Source organism: Globicephala melas, chromosome X (assembly GCF_963455315.2).
Source record: "Globicephala melas chromosome X, mGloMel1.2, whole genome shotgun sequence".
Classification (NCBI taxonomy): Eukaryota; Metazoa; Chordata; class Mammalia; order Artiodactyla; family Delphinidae; genus Globicephala; species Globicephala melas.
In genome coordinates, this window is record NC_083335.1 from 84458701 (window position 1) to 84472987 (window position 14287).

General features: G+C 51.8%; 1 protein-coding gene across 2 annotated transcripts in view; it reads right to left on the reverse strand.

The window, feature by feature from the left end:
- CCDC22 (coiled-coil domain containing 22) overlaps window positions 1–12306 on the reverse strand; it is a 13340-nt gene extending 1034 nt beyond the window's left edge. The window contains exons 1-14 of one of the 2 annotated variants that reach the window (XM_030846773.3): window positions 12134–12306; window positions 10922–11099; window positions 6094–6226; window positions 5234–5340; window positions 5022–5088; window positions 4743–4921; window positions 2628–2822; window positions 2034–2096; window positions 1820–1939; window positions 1158–1277; window positions 952–1068; window positions 745–846; window positions 556–663; window positions 202–297 (exon numbers count right to left, since the gene is read on the reverse strand). In XM_030846773.3, the coding sequence (XP_030702633.1) occupies window positions 202–297; window positions 556–663; window positions 745–846; window positions 952–1068; window positions 1158–1277; window positions 1820–1939; window positions 2034–2096; window positions 2628–2822; window positions 4743–4921; window positions 5022–5088; window positions 5234–5340; window positions 6094–6226; window positions 10922–11099; window positions 12134–12183 (1635 nt within the window). In that variant the 5' untranslated portion in view covers window positions 12184–12306. Of the gene's footprint in view, window positions 1–201; window positions 298–555; window positions 664–744; window positions 847–951; window positions 1069–1157; window positions 1278–1819; window positions 1940–2033; window positions 2097–2627; window positions 2823–4742; window positions 4922–5021; window positions 5089–5233; window positions 5341–6093; window positions 6227–10921; window positions 11100–11482; window positions 12088–12133 lie in introns of those variants that run through there. The other variant, XM_030846774.2, reaches the window with a different exon arrangement.
- Between the last annotated feature and the right edge of the window lie 1981 nt (window positions 12307–14287).

A 14287-nucleotide genomic window follows, 5' to 3' on the forward strand; every position in this document is an offset into this window, starting at 1 on the left:
TGAAGGTGTCGGTGGGCTGTCCCCGCCTCACCCCGCCCCTACCCCACCCCCACCTCCAGGCCCCCACAAGGCCACCCTCTCCCACTCCCTGACTTCATCTTCCCCAGGGCAAAGCCAGGCCCGAGCATCAGTGTACCTACGAGGCTCACACAGGGCCCAAGGCCCACCCCACCCCCGCACCCAGCCCGGCCTGCCCCACACCTTGAACACAAGCTCATCAGTCACCGCAAACGTCCGGTCCAGCTTCCCAGACAGGGAGTTGATTTCCTTCTGAAGCTCCTTCGTGTCAGACAAGATCTGGCAGAGACCAGGGTAGCCGTGAGCCCGTCTGGGGCGGGCAGCCGGCCAGCTGAGGGCATTCACGTTTATGCTGTCCCATCCAGACAGGGTCAGGGGTGGCTGGAGTGGACTGTGTGGGGCTCTTCTGTGTCTGGGTATGGCCAGATAGCTCTGACTTTCAGAGGGTGTGAGGTCCCCGTGTAGCCCTGCAACACACATCTGCCCCTTCGGCATATCTACCCGTATGACCCACCCTCCCTGGCCACGATGGCGTACCTTAGTGATCTCTTCCTTCTGCTTCCGGATGTTGCCCACAATCTCCAGGATGCGCTGGGTATAGGCCAGCCGAGACACGTCTCTGGGCAGGGTCTCGAGCTCTGACATCTAGGCAGAGACAGCAGGTGCTCCCTTAGCACCCACACCTCCCCGGCTCTGAGTGGCCCAGGGCCCCCACACGGGCCTTACCAGCTGCTTATAGACGTCCTCCTTCCGGCGGGCCTCTTCAGCAGCTGCCCGAACACTCTGGTGCAGCTCCTGGATCTCTGCCAGCCGTCGAGAAGATTCCAGCTGCCAGGACCCCACGGATAGAGGGCAGTGAGGCAGAGCGCAGGGCTAGCCCCCTAGGGAGGAACCGAACCCGCCCCACCCATGGCCCCGGACCCCACCACCTACCTCTCTGCAGTCCTGGAGCTTTCGGAGGTGGCGGTACTCAGCAAGGAGCGGAACACGATGCTTTTCCCACTGACCTGCCAAGTGGATGACCCGCTGGGCACTGCTCTCTACCACGAGCTAGGGGTGGTGGCAGGGGGGCTACATGTCACACTGGCTGGGCCCATCCAACTCCGACCCTCCCAGCCCAGCCTCAGCGCCAGCCCCACCTGCAGCTTGGCAAGGTTGGCAGCCCCGTCGGGCAGCAGCTCCACCGCCCGGCTCTTCAGGCGCAGGGCCTGCTCATGCTCCGCTGTGCTGAGCTTGCTCTGCCGACACTCGGTCTCCACCTGGCACCCAGGATCCCCACTCCCAGTCAGTGGGGAAGCCCCATGCACACCACAACCTCCCAGCCCCCGCTAAGCCTGGAGAGCCCTGACCTAGCCCAAGGCCCTCAGATGACAACACATCCCTCTAGGGGCCCTATGGGCCCCTCGGACCCCTCCTGATAGTAACAGAGACCTATAAGCAGTGACAGGCACCCACAGGCCCCTCTGACCCCTCCACCTCCACACTGACTCCCCAGGACCCCTGATGAGCCCCACAAGCCCCTACAGAGGCCCACAGACACTTACACCCCTCCCGATTCTCACAGACACCAAGGCACCGCTAACCCCTGCAGGTCCAACACCACCCCCACCCCCAACCCTACATCGCCCTCTCATTCCCACTGATTCTCCTGAACCCTCAAGAGGCCCACAGGTCCCCAGTGTCTCCCATGAACCCTTCTGACAAGTGCAGACCTCTACAGAGTACCCCCTCAAGTCCCTCTAAGCCGTCTAGGCCGGACTTGTGACCTGACCCCGGTGGACAGCCCCTCTCCCACACCCACCTGCACGAGGCTGATTCCCAGGGTCTTCATGTTGGCTTCAACCTCTTCAATGTTGCGATTCACTCCCTCCAGCTGCTCCCGAAGAGACTCCAGCTCCTGCTCCTGAGCTGCCCATGTGTCCTGGGAGGCACAGGCAGTCGGGGTGGGGGTGTCAGGCCCAGTAGACAGCCAAGGGCCCAAGACACCTCCCCCGCCCCACCATTGCTCTGCTCACCTGTTCAGGCCGCCGGGAGGTGGCCGGCACATCTGACACCTGGGCTGCCTGGGCCTCGGGCTCCTGGGGAGCGAGAAAGGAGCATCCTGGCTGTCGGGGAAAGCCCTGCCCCTCACAGCCCATCCTCAACACCCACCAAAAGCACCTTCCCAGCACCATACCCGGGTACAGTACCACTGACGGCTGTCAGAATGTGTGTGAGGATCAATGCACTCTCTGACCTTAGACTGGAGTGTTTGCTCATAAAGAAACCTCCCTGACCCTGACACAGCTCTTGCCCATCTGCCCATGAGAAGGACGAGGGCCCCTCTGGATGACCATCCAAGGAGAGAAGATATGTCCAGAGGAAACTGCCCAGGAAAAGCTGGGGTCTGCACAAAGAGCAGCCCTACACGCTTACATAGTTCCCACCCCTCTACCCTTTCTCCACGGAAGTCCCCAAGAAGCCAGGGGACCGTTCTGGGTGCCCATCCACCATGGGGAGAGGGCAGGTGGGAACACGGGCCCCTGTATGGATAAAATGTGGTGTGTGTACATCAAGCAATACTGCCTTGGCCCCATCAGCATGCCCCAGGGCCACTCAGGCCCACCCACCAGATGGAAGGTGAACTTCTCTGAATGTGTGAAGCGGGAGCCCTTGGGAGCACCAGTCCTGGCGCCAGCACCCCAGGCCTGCAGCAGCTCTCCCAGGTCTCGGGCTTGTTGGGGGGGCCCTGGCCGGCCCCAGGTCTGGCGCAGATGCTCGGCCAAGTGCTTCTGCAGCCGCTGCCGCTGAGCCCGAGTATCCTCCTAGAAACAGTGGAAGAGTGTGGAGGCCTGCGGGGTACCCAAGGCCCTGCCTCCACCAGGGAGCTGCTTGACAAGGTGCTACCCCCAAGTCACACCAGCCATCCAGCCTCTCCCACAAGGGGGCCTGGACCCACTCTCCTGGTCCACAGGCCTGGGAGCTCCCTGAGGACGGGGCCTCCTCTTCTTCAGCCCTGCTTCTCTCTACCCACTGGCTCCCTGCACTGGAGGAGGCTGTGGGAAGGGAGAGAAGTAAGCCTGCAGCCCCCAAATTAGAGACCGACACTCAAAAGATATGTGGGGACAGAGCGGAAACCGAGTCAGAGGTGCTGGGCAAAGAAGGGGGCAGAGGCAGAGTGGAATTGAGAGAGAGAGCGAGAGACATGAGAACAGAGGCAGTTTTGAGACAACTGGAGAAATCTGATTACGAACTCAGTGTTGGATGGTATTAAGAGGTCACTGTTACCAATAGAGGGGACACGGGTTTGAGCCCTGGTCCAGGAAGATCCCACATGCCGCAGAGCAACTAAGCCCATGCACCACGACTACTGAGCCTGTGCTCTAGAGCCCGCGAGCCACAACTACTGAGCCTGCGTGCCACAACTACTGAAGCCCACGTGCCTAGAGCCCATGCTCCACAACAAGAGAAGCCACCGCAATGAGAAGCCTGCGCACTGCAATGAAGAGTAGCCCCCGCTCACCACAACTAGAGAAAGCCCACACGCAACAACGAAGACCCAATGCAGCCAAAAGTAAATAAATAAATAAATTTAGGGGAAAAAAAGATGTAATAGGTTCTGGTTCAAAAGATAAAATGCATATACAAAGCTTTAAAAAAAAACAAAAGAAAAAGAGGTCACTGTTAATTCTGTTAGGTGTGAAAATGGCCCAGGGGTTGTGTTAAAAAGTGCCCTTATGAGTTAAGAGATGTCTGCTTAAGTATTTAGAGTTAAAATGATATGATGTCTGGGACTTGCTTTAAAATATTACAGAAAAAAATGTTAGAGAAGGGATGAGGAAAGATTGGCAAAATGCTTATATCTTTTTTTTTTTTTCTCTTTTTGGTTGTGCCTCGCGGCTTGTGGGATCTTAGTTCCCCGACCAGGGATTGAACCTGGACCCTCAGCAGCGAAAGCGCTGAGTCCTAACCACTGGACCGCCAGGGAATTCCCACAAAAGGCTTATAATTGAAGGTGGATGGCAGGGACATAGAGTTTATGAGACTATTCTCTCTACTTCTGTGTCTGAAATGCCTGTAAGTTTAAAAAAGAGAGAAAAAGATAAAGACAGAAAAAATGGCAGCGGAGGAGGCGGAAGGAGACAGTTCCAGAGGCAGACAAAGTGGGGAGAGGATGGGGACAGATACTGAGGTGGACAGAGGGGAGATGGAGGCGGATATAGAGGTAGATGAGGCAGAGACACAGAAACGAGGAGACAGCAGTGGGGAGAGAGAAAGAGGGGCAGCAAAACCACAGAAGGAGAAAGCCAGTGATGAGAAGAGACGGTGCAGAGATCTGGAAGCCACACGTCGGTGATGACGGCAGAGACAGAGAAAGAGGGAGCGAATCAGGGGCAGGAAGAAGGTAGTAGAAACAGGGAGGAAGGGAGCAGATCCTGACAGCTCTGGCTGCCTGTGCACGTCCTTCGGTGGAACATCGCCCTCAGAAGAGAGCAGTATCACCACCCTTGTCTCACAGCAGGAAGCGGACACTCCGAGGGGCCATACTGACTTGTGCGAGGGCCACAATCTTTCTGACTCCAATGTTCTTTCAGGCAGGGAGCCAGGTAGTTGCACACAGGGAGGAGACGATGGAAGAGAGGGACAAAGTGGGGAAAGGAGAGGGGCAGAGGACTAACGGGAAACGAAATGGGAGCCACAGTGAGCAGGGACCTCGTCAGCAGGGACCAAGCACTGGGCAGTACCTGGACGGGGAGGCGGGATGCCCGGTGGACCCAGTCCTCATCCCTGGGGCGGTCCCGGCCCGTGTGCTGGCAGAGTTGGATGGCGTGGCATTCAAGAAGCGAGGCCACCCTCGCAGCAGGCTGCGGCACCTGGGCGGGGGCTGGTAGCAGCAGGGGACTAGCCTGGAACTCCCGGGGCTCTGGAGGCAGCAACAGAGTCAGCCAGCCCTCCTGCCTCACCATGCAGTTAGGCCCACCTCTACCCCTCCCCCCAGCCCCTCTCCAAAGCCTCATCCTCACCTCCTCTGGAGAGCAAATCAGGCATGAACAGCCTGCTGGCATGGAAAGGCTTCTGGTGGGCCGAACCCTGGTGAGAGAGCAGAATCAGACCTCTAGGATGAATCGTGACGGGGGGGCACCAGGGAGAGGGGGCCAAAAACCTGAGCACCCAAATGGGGACAAGGCAGGCAAGGCAGCAACAAGCAACACTGACATGAGTTGAGGGGTCCCACCTGGAGGTGCTGCAGCTTAGGAGTGCGAAGGAGGGGTGGGACCCAGGGCAGGGCTAGCTGGTCCCGAATTTGGCTCCCGATGGCCCGGAGGAGGATAGCTGAGTCACCTAGGGAAGTGGGGAGGGAGTGTCAATCAGGTGACAGTGCCACAACTCCAAAAATGCATACCCTGGGAAAGCAGCCTGACTGCCCCCCCCAGAGATACATATCTATGTAGCTATCATTCTCACACTCAGACATTCAACAAACACTTATTAAGCACCTACTTAGAATGGTACCAGTCACCATTCTAGACCCTTGGGCTACTTCAGTGAACAAACTGATAAATATCCTCCTGCCCTCCGGCAGAGGTAGGTAGAGGAGAGCGTGACCAAGGCCGTAAGTACAATACAGAAGACTGTCAGGTGGTCATCAGGAAAGGAAGATAAGGACCATTGAGAGGAAGATATAATTTTAAACAAGGCAATCCAAGGAAGGCCTCCCTGAGGTGACATGTGAACAGGAACCTCCAAGAGATAAGGGAGTGAACCATGAGGCTATCTGGGTGAGTAAGCCAGCAGATGCAAAGGCCCTGAGGCCGGAGTGGCCTGGTGTGGTTAGAGTAGAGTGGACGAGGCGGGGGCAAGGCAGGAGGTGAGGCAGAGAGGCCCCTTCCAGCACCAACTCCCCACCTGGGTCAGCCCAAGCCCCAGTTCCCTTCCCCCTGCCCTGCATCCCCTCTCCCAGCCCCAGTCCTCCCACCTAGTTCTCCTGAAGACATATACCCCACACCCACCAGTCAACCTTTTCACCACTTCCACCTCTCTCAGCCCCCACAGCACCCTCTCCCTCACCCCCACCACGCCCCAGGCACCCCATACCAGCAGGCTGGTCTGCGTCCTCAGAGGCATCAGTGGGCAGACGTTCAGCCAGGAAGAGAAGCAGGTCCCGGAGGTCAGGCTCACTGGGGTAGAGGAAGTTCTGATAGCCAAGCTCCAAGGGATATCCCAGGTCCTGGGGGTGGGGAAGGGTGGCCGCTATCAGTCAGGCAGGCAGGATCCTCCTGTTCTGGGAGCCCAGGGCTGAGACCACAAATGATCCCACTCTCTCACCAACCACCACCCTCTGAACTTCCCCTTGGCTCACCAAGGCCTTCAGAGCTTTAAAAATTAAAGCTCCGGGGACTTCCCTGGTGGTCCAGTGGGTGTGACTCCACGCTCCCAATTGCAGGGGGCCCAGGTTCGATCCCTGGATGGGGAACTAGTTGTGGCATGCGTGCCACAACTGAGAGTCCGCATGCCTCAGCGAAGGTCTTACGTGCCGCAACTGAGACCGGCGCAACCAAAATAAATAAATATTTTTAAAAAAAATAAAATTAAAGCTCTGGCCTCTCTAAATACGACTCAAAATCCAGAGGCCATGAAAGAGAAGATGGGTATTTCTGAATACATGAAAAAATTTTTCAAGAAAAATTACAGTGAGCAAAGTCAAAAGCATAATGACAAGCTGGGAAAAAATGCTTGGAGTTCATATCATAGGCAAAGAGTGAATCTTTTTCACTAGTATATAAAGAGTGCCTAAAACTACACAAGCAGAAAGACCAACAGTGCAACAGTAACAGAGGCAAAAGATAGGAGCAGACAATTCCCAGAAAGAGAATGAAAAACGGCCCTTAAACATATGCAAATATGTCCAACTTTGCTTACAAGAGCGACTTGAATTGAAAGCACACGGAGAGACGCCACACGAGCATCACTGATCCGGGACAACCTGACGTTACGTTCTCCTGAGGTCCACTCGGGCAGGGAGATACTATCACTTGCACAGAGTTCCTGCCCCAGACCTGAATCTAGTCATGAGCAAACGATCAGACCAATTCAGATTATGGGGCATTCCAGGAAACAACCAGCCTGCATTCTTCAAAAACATGTATCATTACAAAAAGAAACAAAGAAACAAAAACTAAGTAGGACTGTTGGATACAGAAGATTAGAAATGTAACAGTGATATGAAATATACGATCCTAGATTGGACTCTGTAGTTGGAAACAAAAAGAGCTAAAAAGGATATTTTTGTAACGACTGAGGAAATTTGACCATGCACTAAATATTAGATACTATTACTCTATCAATATTCAGTTCATGGGTGGGATCATGATATTGTGGTTATACTGGCAAATGCCCTTTTACTTGGGAGAGATGCACTGAAAGTTTTAGGTATGAAGTGTCATGATGTCTGCTGCTTTCAAAAGGTTCAGAAAAAAATGTGTGTGTGTGTGTGTGTGTGTGTGTGTGTACCCAGATAGAGAGAAAAGAGTGGAGGAAAATGTTAACAACACAGAAAGCTAGGAGAATGGTGTTATTTTTCTGTTTTCATTTTTCCTTAAATTTGAAAGTTTTTCAAAGTACAAAGCTAGGAGGAAAACTATACAGAGAGACTATTCCTCACCTATTGAATGGGCAAAACTCTGACAATACACTCAGTGGGTGAGGCTGTGGGTAAACAGGCACCCTCTCATACACTGCTGTTGGGAAGGCAGAAATTAAACAATCCCAGTGAAGGCGATTGGGGAAAATCTAACAAAATGGCGTATGCGTTTACCCTTCCACCTAGCAATCCTACTTCTAGGAGTTGACCCTGAAGACAGGCCTCCAACAATTCAAGAATATATATGCACAAGATTATTCATTACAGCATTATTTGCAAAATATTGGGAACTCCCTAAATGTCCAAGCACAGGAGAGGGGTTGAATAAACTACAGTGCATACATACAATGAACTACTCTGCAGCTGCAAAAAGGAAAAAAAAAATGATTGCCTGATATGAAATGATTTCCAGGATATGTGGCAAGGGGAAAAAATAAGGTAAGAAACTAGATATATGCTCTCTTTTGTGTAAGAAAGGGGGGAAATAAGAATATATATTTATATTTGCTTATATCTTCATTTTTTAAAAACTGGAAAGACACACAAGAAACTAATCAAGGTAATCCCCTTACAGCAGACGGGTAAGGGTAACGAGGTGAACGGTCTGGAGTGCCAGTGGGACTTTTCAAGGTATTGTGTTACTTCTGTCACACCTTGGAGATTTCTTTGACTCTTTCAGTAGTTAACCATCTTTTACCCAGCTAACAATTCTTTATATTGAAATTTCCCTATTCAAATTACTGCTGGGGTTTATGTCTCTGGACTGGACCCTGACTGATAAAAATGACCCACACAAAATAGTAAATAATGTTTTTAAAAGAGGCTATGGGCTTTGGAGTCAAAAAGATTGGGGCTGAAATCCAGCCTGTGCTACTTAACTGGCTATAAGGCCTCGGACCGGTTATTCAACCACCAAGAAGCTCAGTTTCTAGCTGTAAAATGGGGCTGACAGTACTTTTCCGATGTGGATGCTTTAAGGGATAAAAGGGCCCATCAAGGTTCTGGGCCAGAGTTGCATGGATTCTGAAAGCATACTTCGTGGATGCAAATCCAAGCTTTGCTTCTTACCAACTGGGTAACCGCAGGCAAATCACTTAACCTCTCTGAGCTTCACTTTTCTCACCTGAGAAAAGGGATACCAACAGTGCCTACTTCAGAAAGTTGTCACCAGAGTTCAGTGAGTTAACACCAGGTTACCACAATGCCCAGCACAGAGCACACACTCAAAAAACATCATTATTATACACACATATGTGTACTTGGTCACAACGTAAGATATATTTATTTCAGAGGATCACAGTCAAAACAGTGTGAAAACCACTGTCTTTTAAGCTACTTTACTTTGGGATTTTTCCGACACCTGCAATCAAAGGGCTGTGACTGATACAGAAACTCATTCCAGGAGTGGGGTGTGTGAAATGACAGACACCAAAGTATGGAAGTGGCTGAGTCGCAAAAAGTGCTGCCAGGAGTAGGGCACATGAAGAGGCAGGCACCAGAAGGCGGCAGTGCTGAGCCAAGGTGGGCTACATGAGCAGCACCCAGCTGGGTTAAGAGAGACCTTTTCTACCTGCTCAGGGCAAACCGAGGCTCTGGGGCCAGACAATCACGTGAACCTCTCAATCACGGAAAAAGCCATACTCACGCTAAAGTTAGTGTGAGGAAAAGTAGGTCACCACCAAATCCAGTGGGAAACAGCACTGAGAGAAGGGAGGAAGAGAAAACTGGGGGAAGCCTGATCCCCGGCCCCTCCTCAACACGCCCCACTGTGCACCCTCCTAGCCAAACAGGACACAAGTTCCCCTTTATAAAGTGCCGTCCTCGAGAAGACAGCCCCAGGCCAGGGGACAGACTGCCTGCCTGGAGGGCCACCGAGAGCCCCAGACAAAAGAACCTGAGAACTCCTGAGAACTAGGTGAACCAGAGAGCCAAGGGAAGGGTAGAGCTCTGAGGCCTATTTCTAAGATACAGAAACTGCACAAGCAAGGAACAAATTCAAGAAACCTGACCACCCAGTCCCTTGGGGCTAAGTGGAAGGTTTCACTGTAGTTACTCTATTGTCCCTCTGCCACCATATACTGAGTACGCTGGGCATGTTGACATTCATTACGTAGCCACAAGTTGCTGGAACACAAGCAGCCAGATCAAGCCTATCCAATAATAGTGATACCACTTGCACAAAGCTTACTATATCCAGCTTTTCACGTATGAACTCTTTTTTTTTTTTTTTTTTTTTGCGGTACGCGGGCCTCTCACTGTTGTGGCCTCTCCCGTTGCGGAGCACAGGCTCCGGATGCGCAGGCTCAGTGGCCATGGCTCACGGGCCCAGCCACTCCGCGGCATGTGGGATCTTCCCGGACCAGGGCACGAGCCCGTGTCCCCTGCATCGGCAAGCGGACTCTCAACCACTGCGCCACCAGGGAAGCCCTGAACTCATTTTTAATCCTCATAGCAACCCTATGTGGTAGGTACAATTCTTACCCTTTTTACACATGAGAAAACTTAAGCCCAAAGAGGTTAAGAGACTAGCCTAAAATCCCAGAACTAATGAGCCAGGAGAAATGACATTTACTTGGAGCCCTTGGATATAGTAACTGGACACAGGTCTGTACTGGGGAGGCATGAGTGCTTCACCAGAAGGCACTTTATTTACAATAGAGACAGTATGTAAATTATTCTTACGAGAGGTAAGCTGCAACAGAGCAGAGTAAAGTTTTAGTGCAGACACTGTTTTAGTTAAGCAGCATATCTTCCTTCGGGTAACCCTCCCTCCTCCAACTCCAAGTGATCTTGAAGGAGCAGCCAATCACAGTGCCCTATAGGGATGACCAGGTGATCCAAGCTGGCCCAACCAGAGAACGTGGTGGTTAATTTCAGCCTGAGCACGTGACTCAAAACAGGGCCTTTTCAGGAACTGGTAAATGGATACTATAGGGGGAAAAGTTCTTGGTGCTAAGCTCAAAATATGAGAGCCAGGGGCAACTCAGGCACAAACTTATTTAATCCTCAGGACAACCCTACTTTTATCATCTCGATTTCACAGATAAGGAAACTGATGCCCACTGGGCCATCAGTTAGCAAGGTCACACAGTTAACAAGTGCTGTAGCCAGGGTCTGAACTACTCAGGCAGTTTGACCACAGAGCCGGCAGCCTTAACCACTAATGAACGCTAAGCCACAACGGGAGGTGGCAGAGAGGAAAGTCAAGAGTCTCAAAGGAGCTTGGTGACTTTGTGAAGGAGGAAGGAAGAGGCTGTGCGTAATTGGGAGGAAGACACTCACCATACAGGCCTGAGCCAGGCTCATGGCCAGACGGAACCGGGCAGACATAGCAAGAGGCAGCAGGGGGCTAAGGCCGGAGCCCACAGCAGGGTTGATCACACGCAGGCAACGGACCACAGCTTCTACAACCAGCTCAGTGGTGAAGGCTCGCAGGGTCTGCACATCTGGAGGAACTGCCCTGAAGAAGAAGGAGGCAGGCTCGATGGGGGGTGGGGGGAAGCAGTCAGGAAACAGGGATGAGGCTGGGCCGTGCTGCCTTCTGGAAGCCCTAGTACTGGGATGGGGTAGGGAGGGTGGCCACAGTTCAGACAGGTCCTGGGTGTTGCTGGCTGACTTCCATTTGGAAAACTGAGAATGGGGGGAGTCCTCAGGTCCTAAGATCTTGGTGTAGAACGGTGGATGGAAGTGATCCGAGTTCAAAAAATCTCAAATTTCCCTATGCCTAAAAGCCCCAAATTTCTGGGGTCTGGGAAGGCCTAGGAGCCCAGGTGGAATAGCCTCTGGGTTTCTGCATCCCCAGATATCATGTTTGCTGCATGTCAGAGGCCCCTAGATACTGACCTGCTAGAATTTTGAGACTAGATGTTGGGAGGCTGGAGTTTTCAGGAGTTCCAAATGTCAGAGTCCCTGGGTATCAGGACCACCCAGTCTCAAGCAATCCAGAAATCAAGCTCCCTAGATGTTGTCATCTTGGGTTTTTAGGACCCTCGAATGCAGGAGTCCTTGTGCGTCGGGGTCACCAAGCATTAAGGCCACCAGATTTTATAGAGTCCTGGGGTTTTAAAAGGCTCAGGTATTGGGAAACCAGGTTTGAAGGTTCCCAAGTATCCAATCCCAGGGGATTTTGGAGTCCCTGAGTGCCAGGATCCCAGAGTTTTAAGTTCCCTGGTTCACAGGATAAAGGTGGCTTAGAATCTCCAGATGTCAGAGTCCCAGGGTATTGATGTCAAGATCCACAGATTTCAGGATCCCGGGTCTTGAGGTTCCAAGGTTTTAAGGTCTCGAGGTGTCTAGGTCCTGGAGTTTGGGGTTTACCAAGTGTAGAGGTCAAAGGGTTTGGGAGGCCCCGTGTGTGTGTGTGCGTGCGTGTGTGTGTGTGTAAGGAGGAGGGAGGGTCTTAGGGTCCTGAAGTTGCAGCCCTAGATGTCAAGGTCCAGAGTTTTGGAGTCCCGGATGTGGGCATTCCGGGGTGGGCGGGGGCTGTGTCCTTACGTGCCGGCCTGTCGCAGGGAATGGATGAGGATTCGGTCCGCCTCCTCCATGGTAGAGCCGTGTTGGAGTCCGAGGTTGGGTCCAGGGCCGGGTCCGAGCAAGAGAGGCGCAGCTGTGGAAAGCCCGCTCCCTGCTCGCGGTCCAAGGAGTGTCACGGGCTGCGCGAGGAGAGCCGGGAAGTGTAGTTCCGAGACCCAGTTCGGCGCAAGCCGGATGCCTGTCGTTCTGGTGTGAATGGGCGCGCGCAAGCTTGAGCGTGCAATGGCTGCTGGGAGTTGTAGGTCTGGTTTTGTTTGTTTTCTCTTTCCTGCAGCCCAGTGCGCTCTTCCAAGTGAGCAAAGGATTATACTGCACGCGCAAGTGTGTGTGTGTGTGTGTGTATGTCAGGAAGGAAGGGGGAAGGAGCGGGACGGAGAGAGGCTTCTATACTCATTCATTTAAGGCAGCATTCATCTTCTAGATTGTAAAAGTGTACAAGTTAAGGCAGGGGCTTTCGCACAAAGCGACTAGGTTTGAGTCTCAGCTCTGCAACTTGCTAAATGTGCAACCGTGGGCAGGTTACATAGCTTCCCTGTGTCTTAGTTTCCTCTTCTGTAAAATGGAACTGTTAATGTACCTGCTTCCTAGGATTAAACAGAATTAACTCACGTAAAGCAGCGTTGAAATGTGTGCCTGATACATAATACAGTAAAAAACAAAAACCACTATGTAAGTTACAGTCACTAGTATTCATGCATTCAATAAATGCTTTATTTTAATGTTTTATATATATATATATATACACTCCAGAGAATAATTACATAGTAAACATCCATATAACCACCATTCATGAAAAAGACCACCCTGTCTCCACTGCTCAGTAGTGCCACGTTTGTCATAAATCACGTGTACCTATATGTGGGACTCAGTTTCTGAACTCTATGCTGTTCGTAATTTCTCTTGCTTTATAACAAGCTTTGATACCTGATATAGCAAGTCCTCCCATCTTGTTATTTTTCAAAGCATTTTGGCTTTTCTAGGTCTTTTGTATATCAATATACATTTTAGAATCAGTTTGTCAAATTTCAAGGAAAAATCTCTTGAGATTTTTTTTTAAATTAATTTATTTATTTTTGGCTGTGTTGGGTCTTTGTTGCTGCGCGTGGTCTTTGTTGCGGCAAGCGGGGGCTACTCTTTGTTGCGGTGCGCAGGCTTCTCACTGCAGTGGCTTTTCTTGTTGCGGAACACGGGCTCCAGGCGCTGTGGCTAGAGCCACAGTAGCTGTGGCTCGCGGGCTCTAGAGCGCAGGCTCAGTAGTTGTGGCACACGAGCTTAGTTGCTCCGCGGCATGTGGACTCTTCCCGGACCAGGGCTTGTGTCCCCCGCATTGGCGGGCGGATTCTTAACCACTGCACCACCAGGGAAGTCCCTTCTGAGATTTGTGTTTGGGACGGCATTGAATCTCTGGATCACTCTGGGAAGAATTGACATCTTCACAATATTGACTATTTCAATTAGTAAATTTAATGTATCTCTCCATTTATTTGGGTCCCCTTTAATCACTTGAAAATATTTGATAATTTTTTTCCATGGAGATCTTGCACATATGTTATGTTAGGTCTATTCCTACATACTTCGAATTTCAGATACTGTTGGGAAACAATTATCATTTTTCTTATTTTAGTTTCTGACTCTGGTGCTAGTATATATTTTGTAAAAATATTTTTTTAAAAATCAGTGCCTTTTCTGTTGCCAGACTCTGGCCCACAAGTGTCCCATCTTCACCCCTCCTCACCTTCCCATCCGACCCTGTTATGGCCCCGCCCTGTGACCTTAATCCCTCCAAAGCTGGGGGAAGAGAGGGGGGCTGTGTGCAGATGGCTCTTCAACCTGGAAAGGAGGATGGCGGCATCTGAAGGCGGGAAAGGTGAGAGCAGGCTTCCACCCCTGCAGACCCTTGGAGCAAGCCTGGGCTCTGCTCCATCCTCAGCCCCTCTGACCCACCCACTGCCCACGAGGACCCCACCCCTGGAGAGCCTTTAGGGGACCAGAATCACATCATCCTGTTCCCATCCCAGCCAGCCCCAAACACAGCCTTAGATCCCAACTGAAACCCAACCGAATCCTGGCCCTGATCCCTATCCTAGCGCCCACCCCAACTTCAACTCCAGTGCC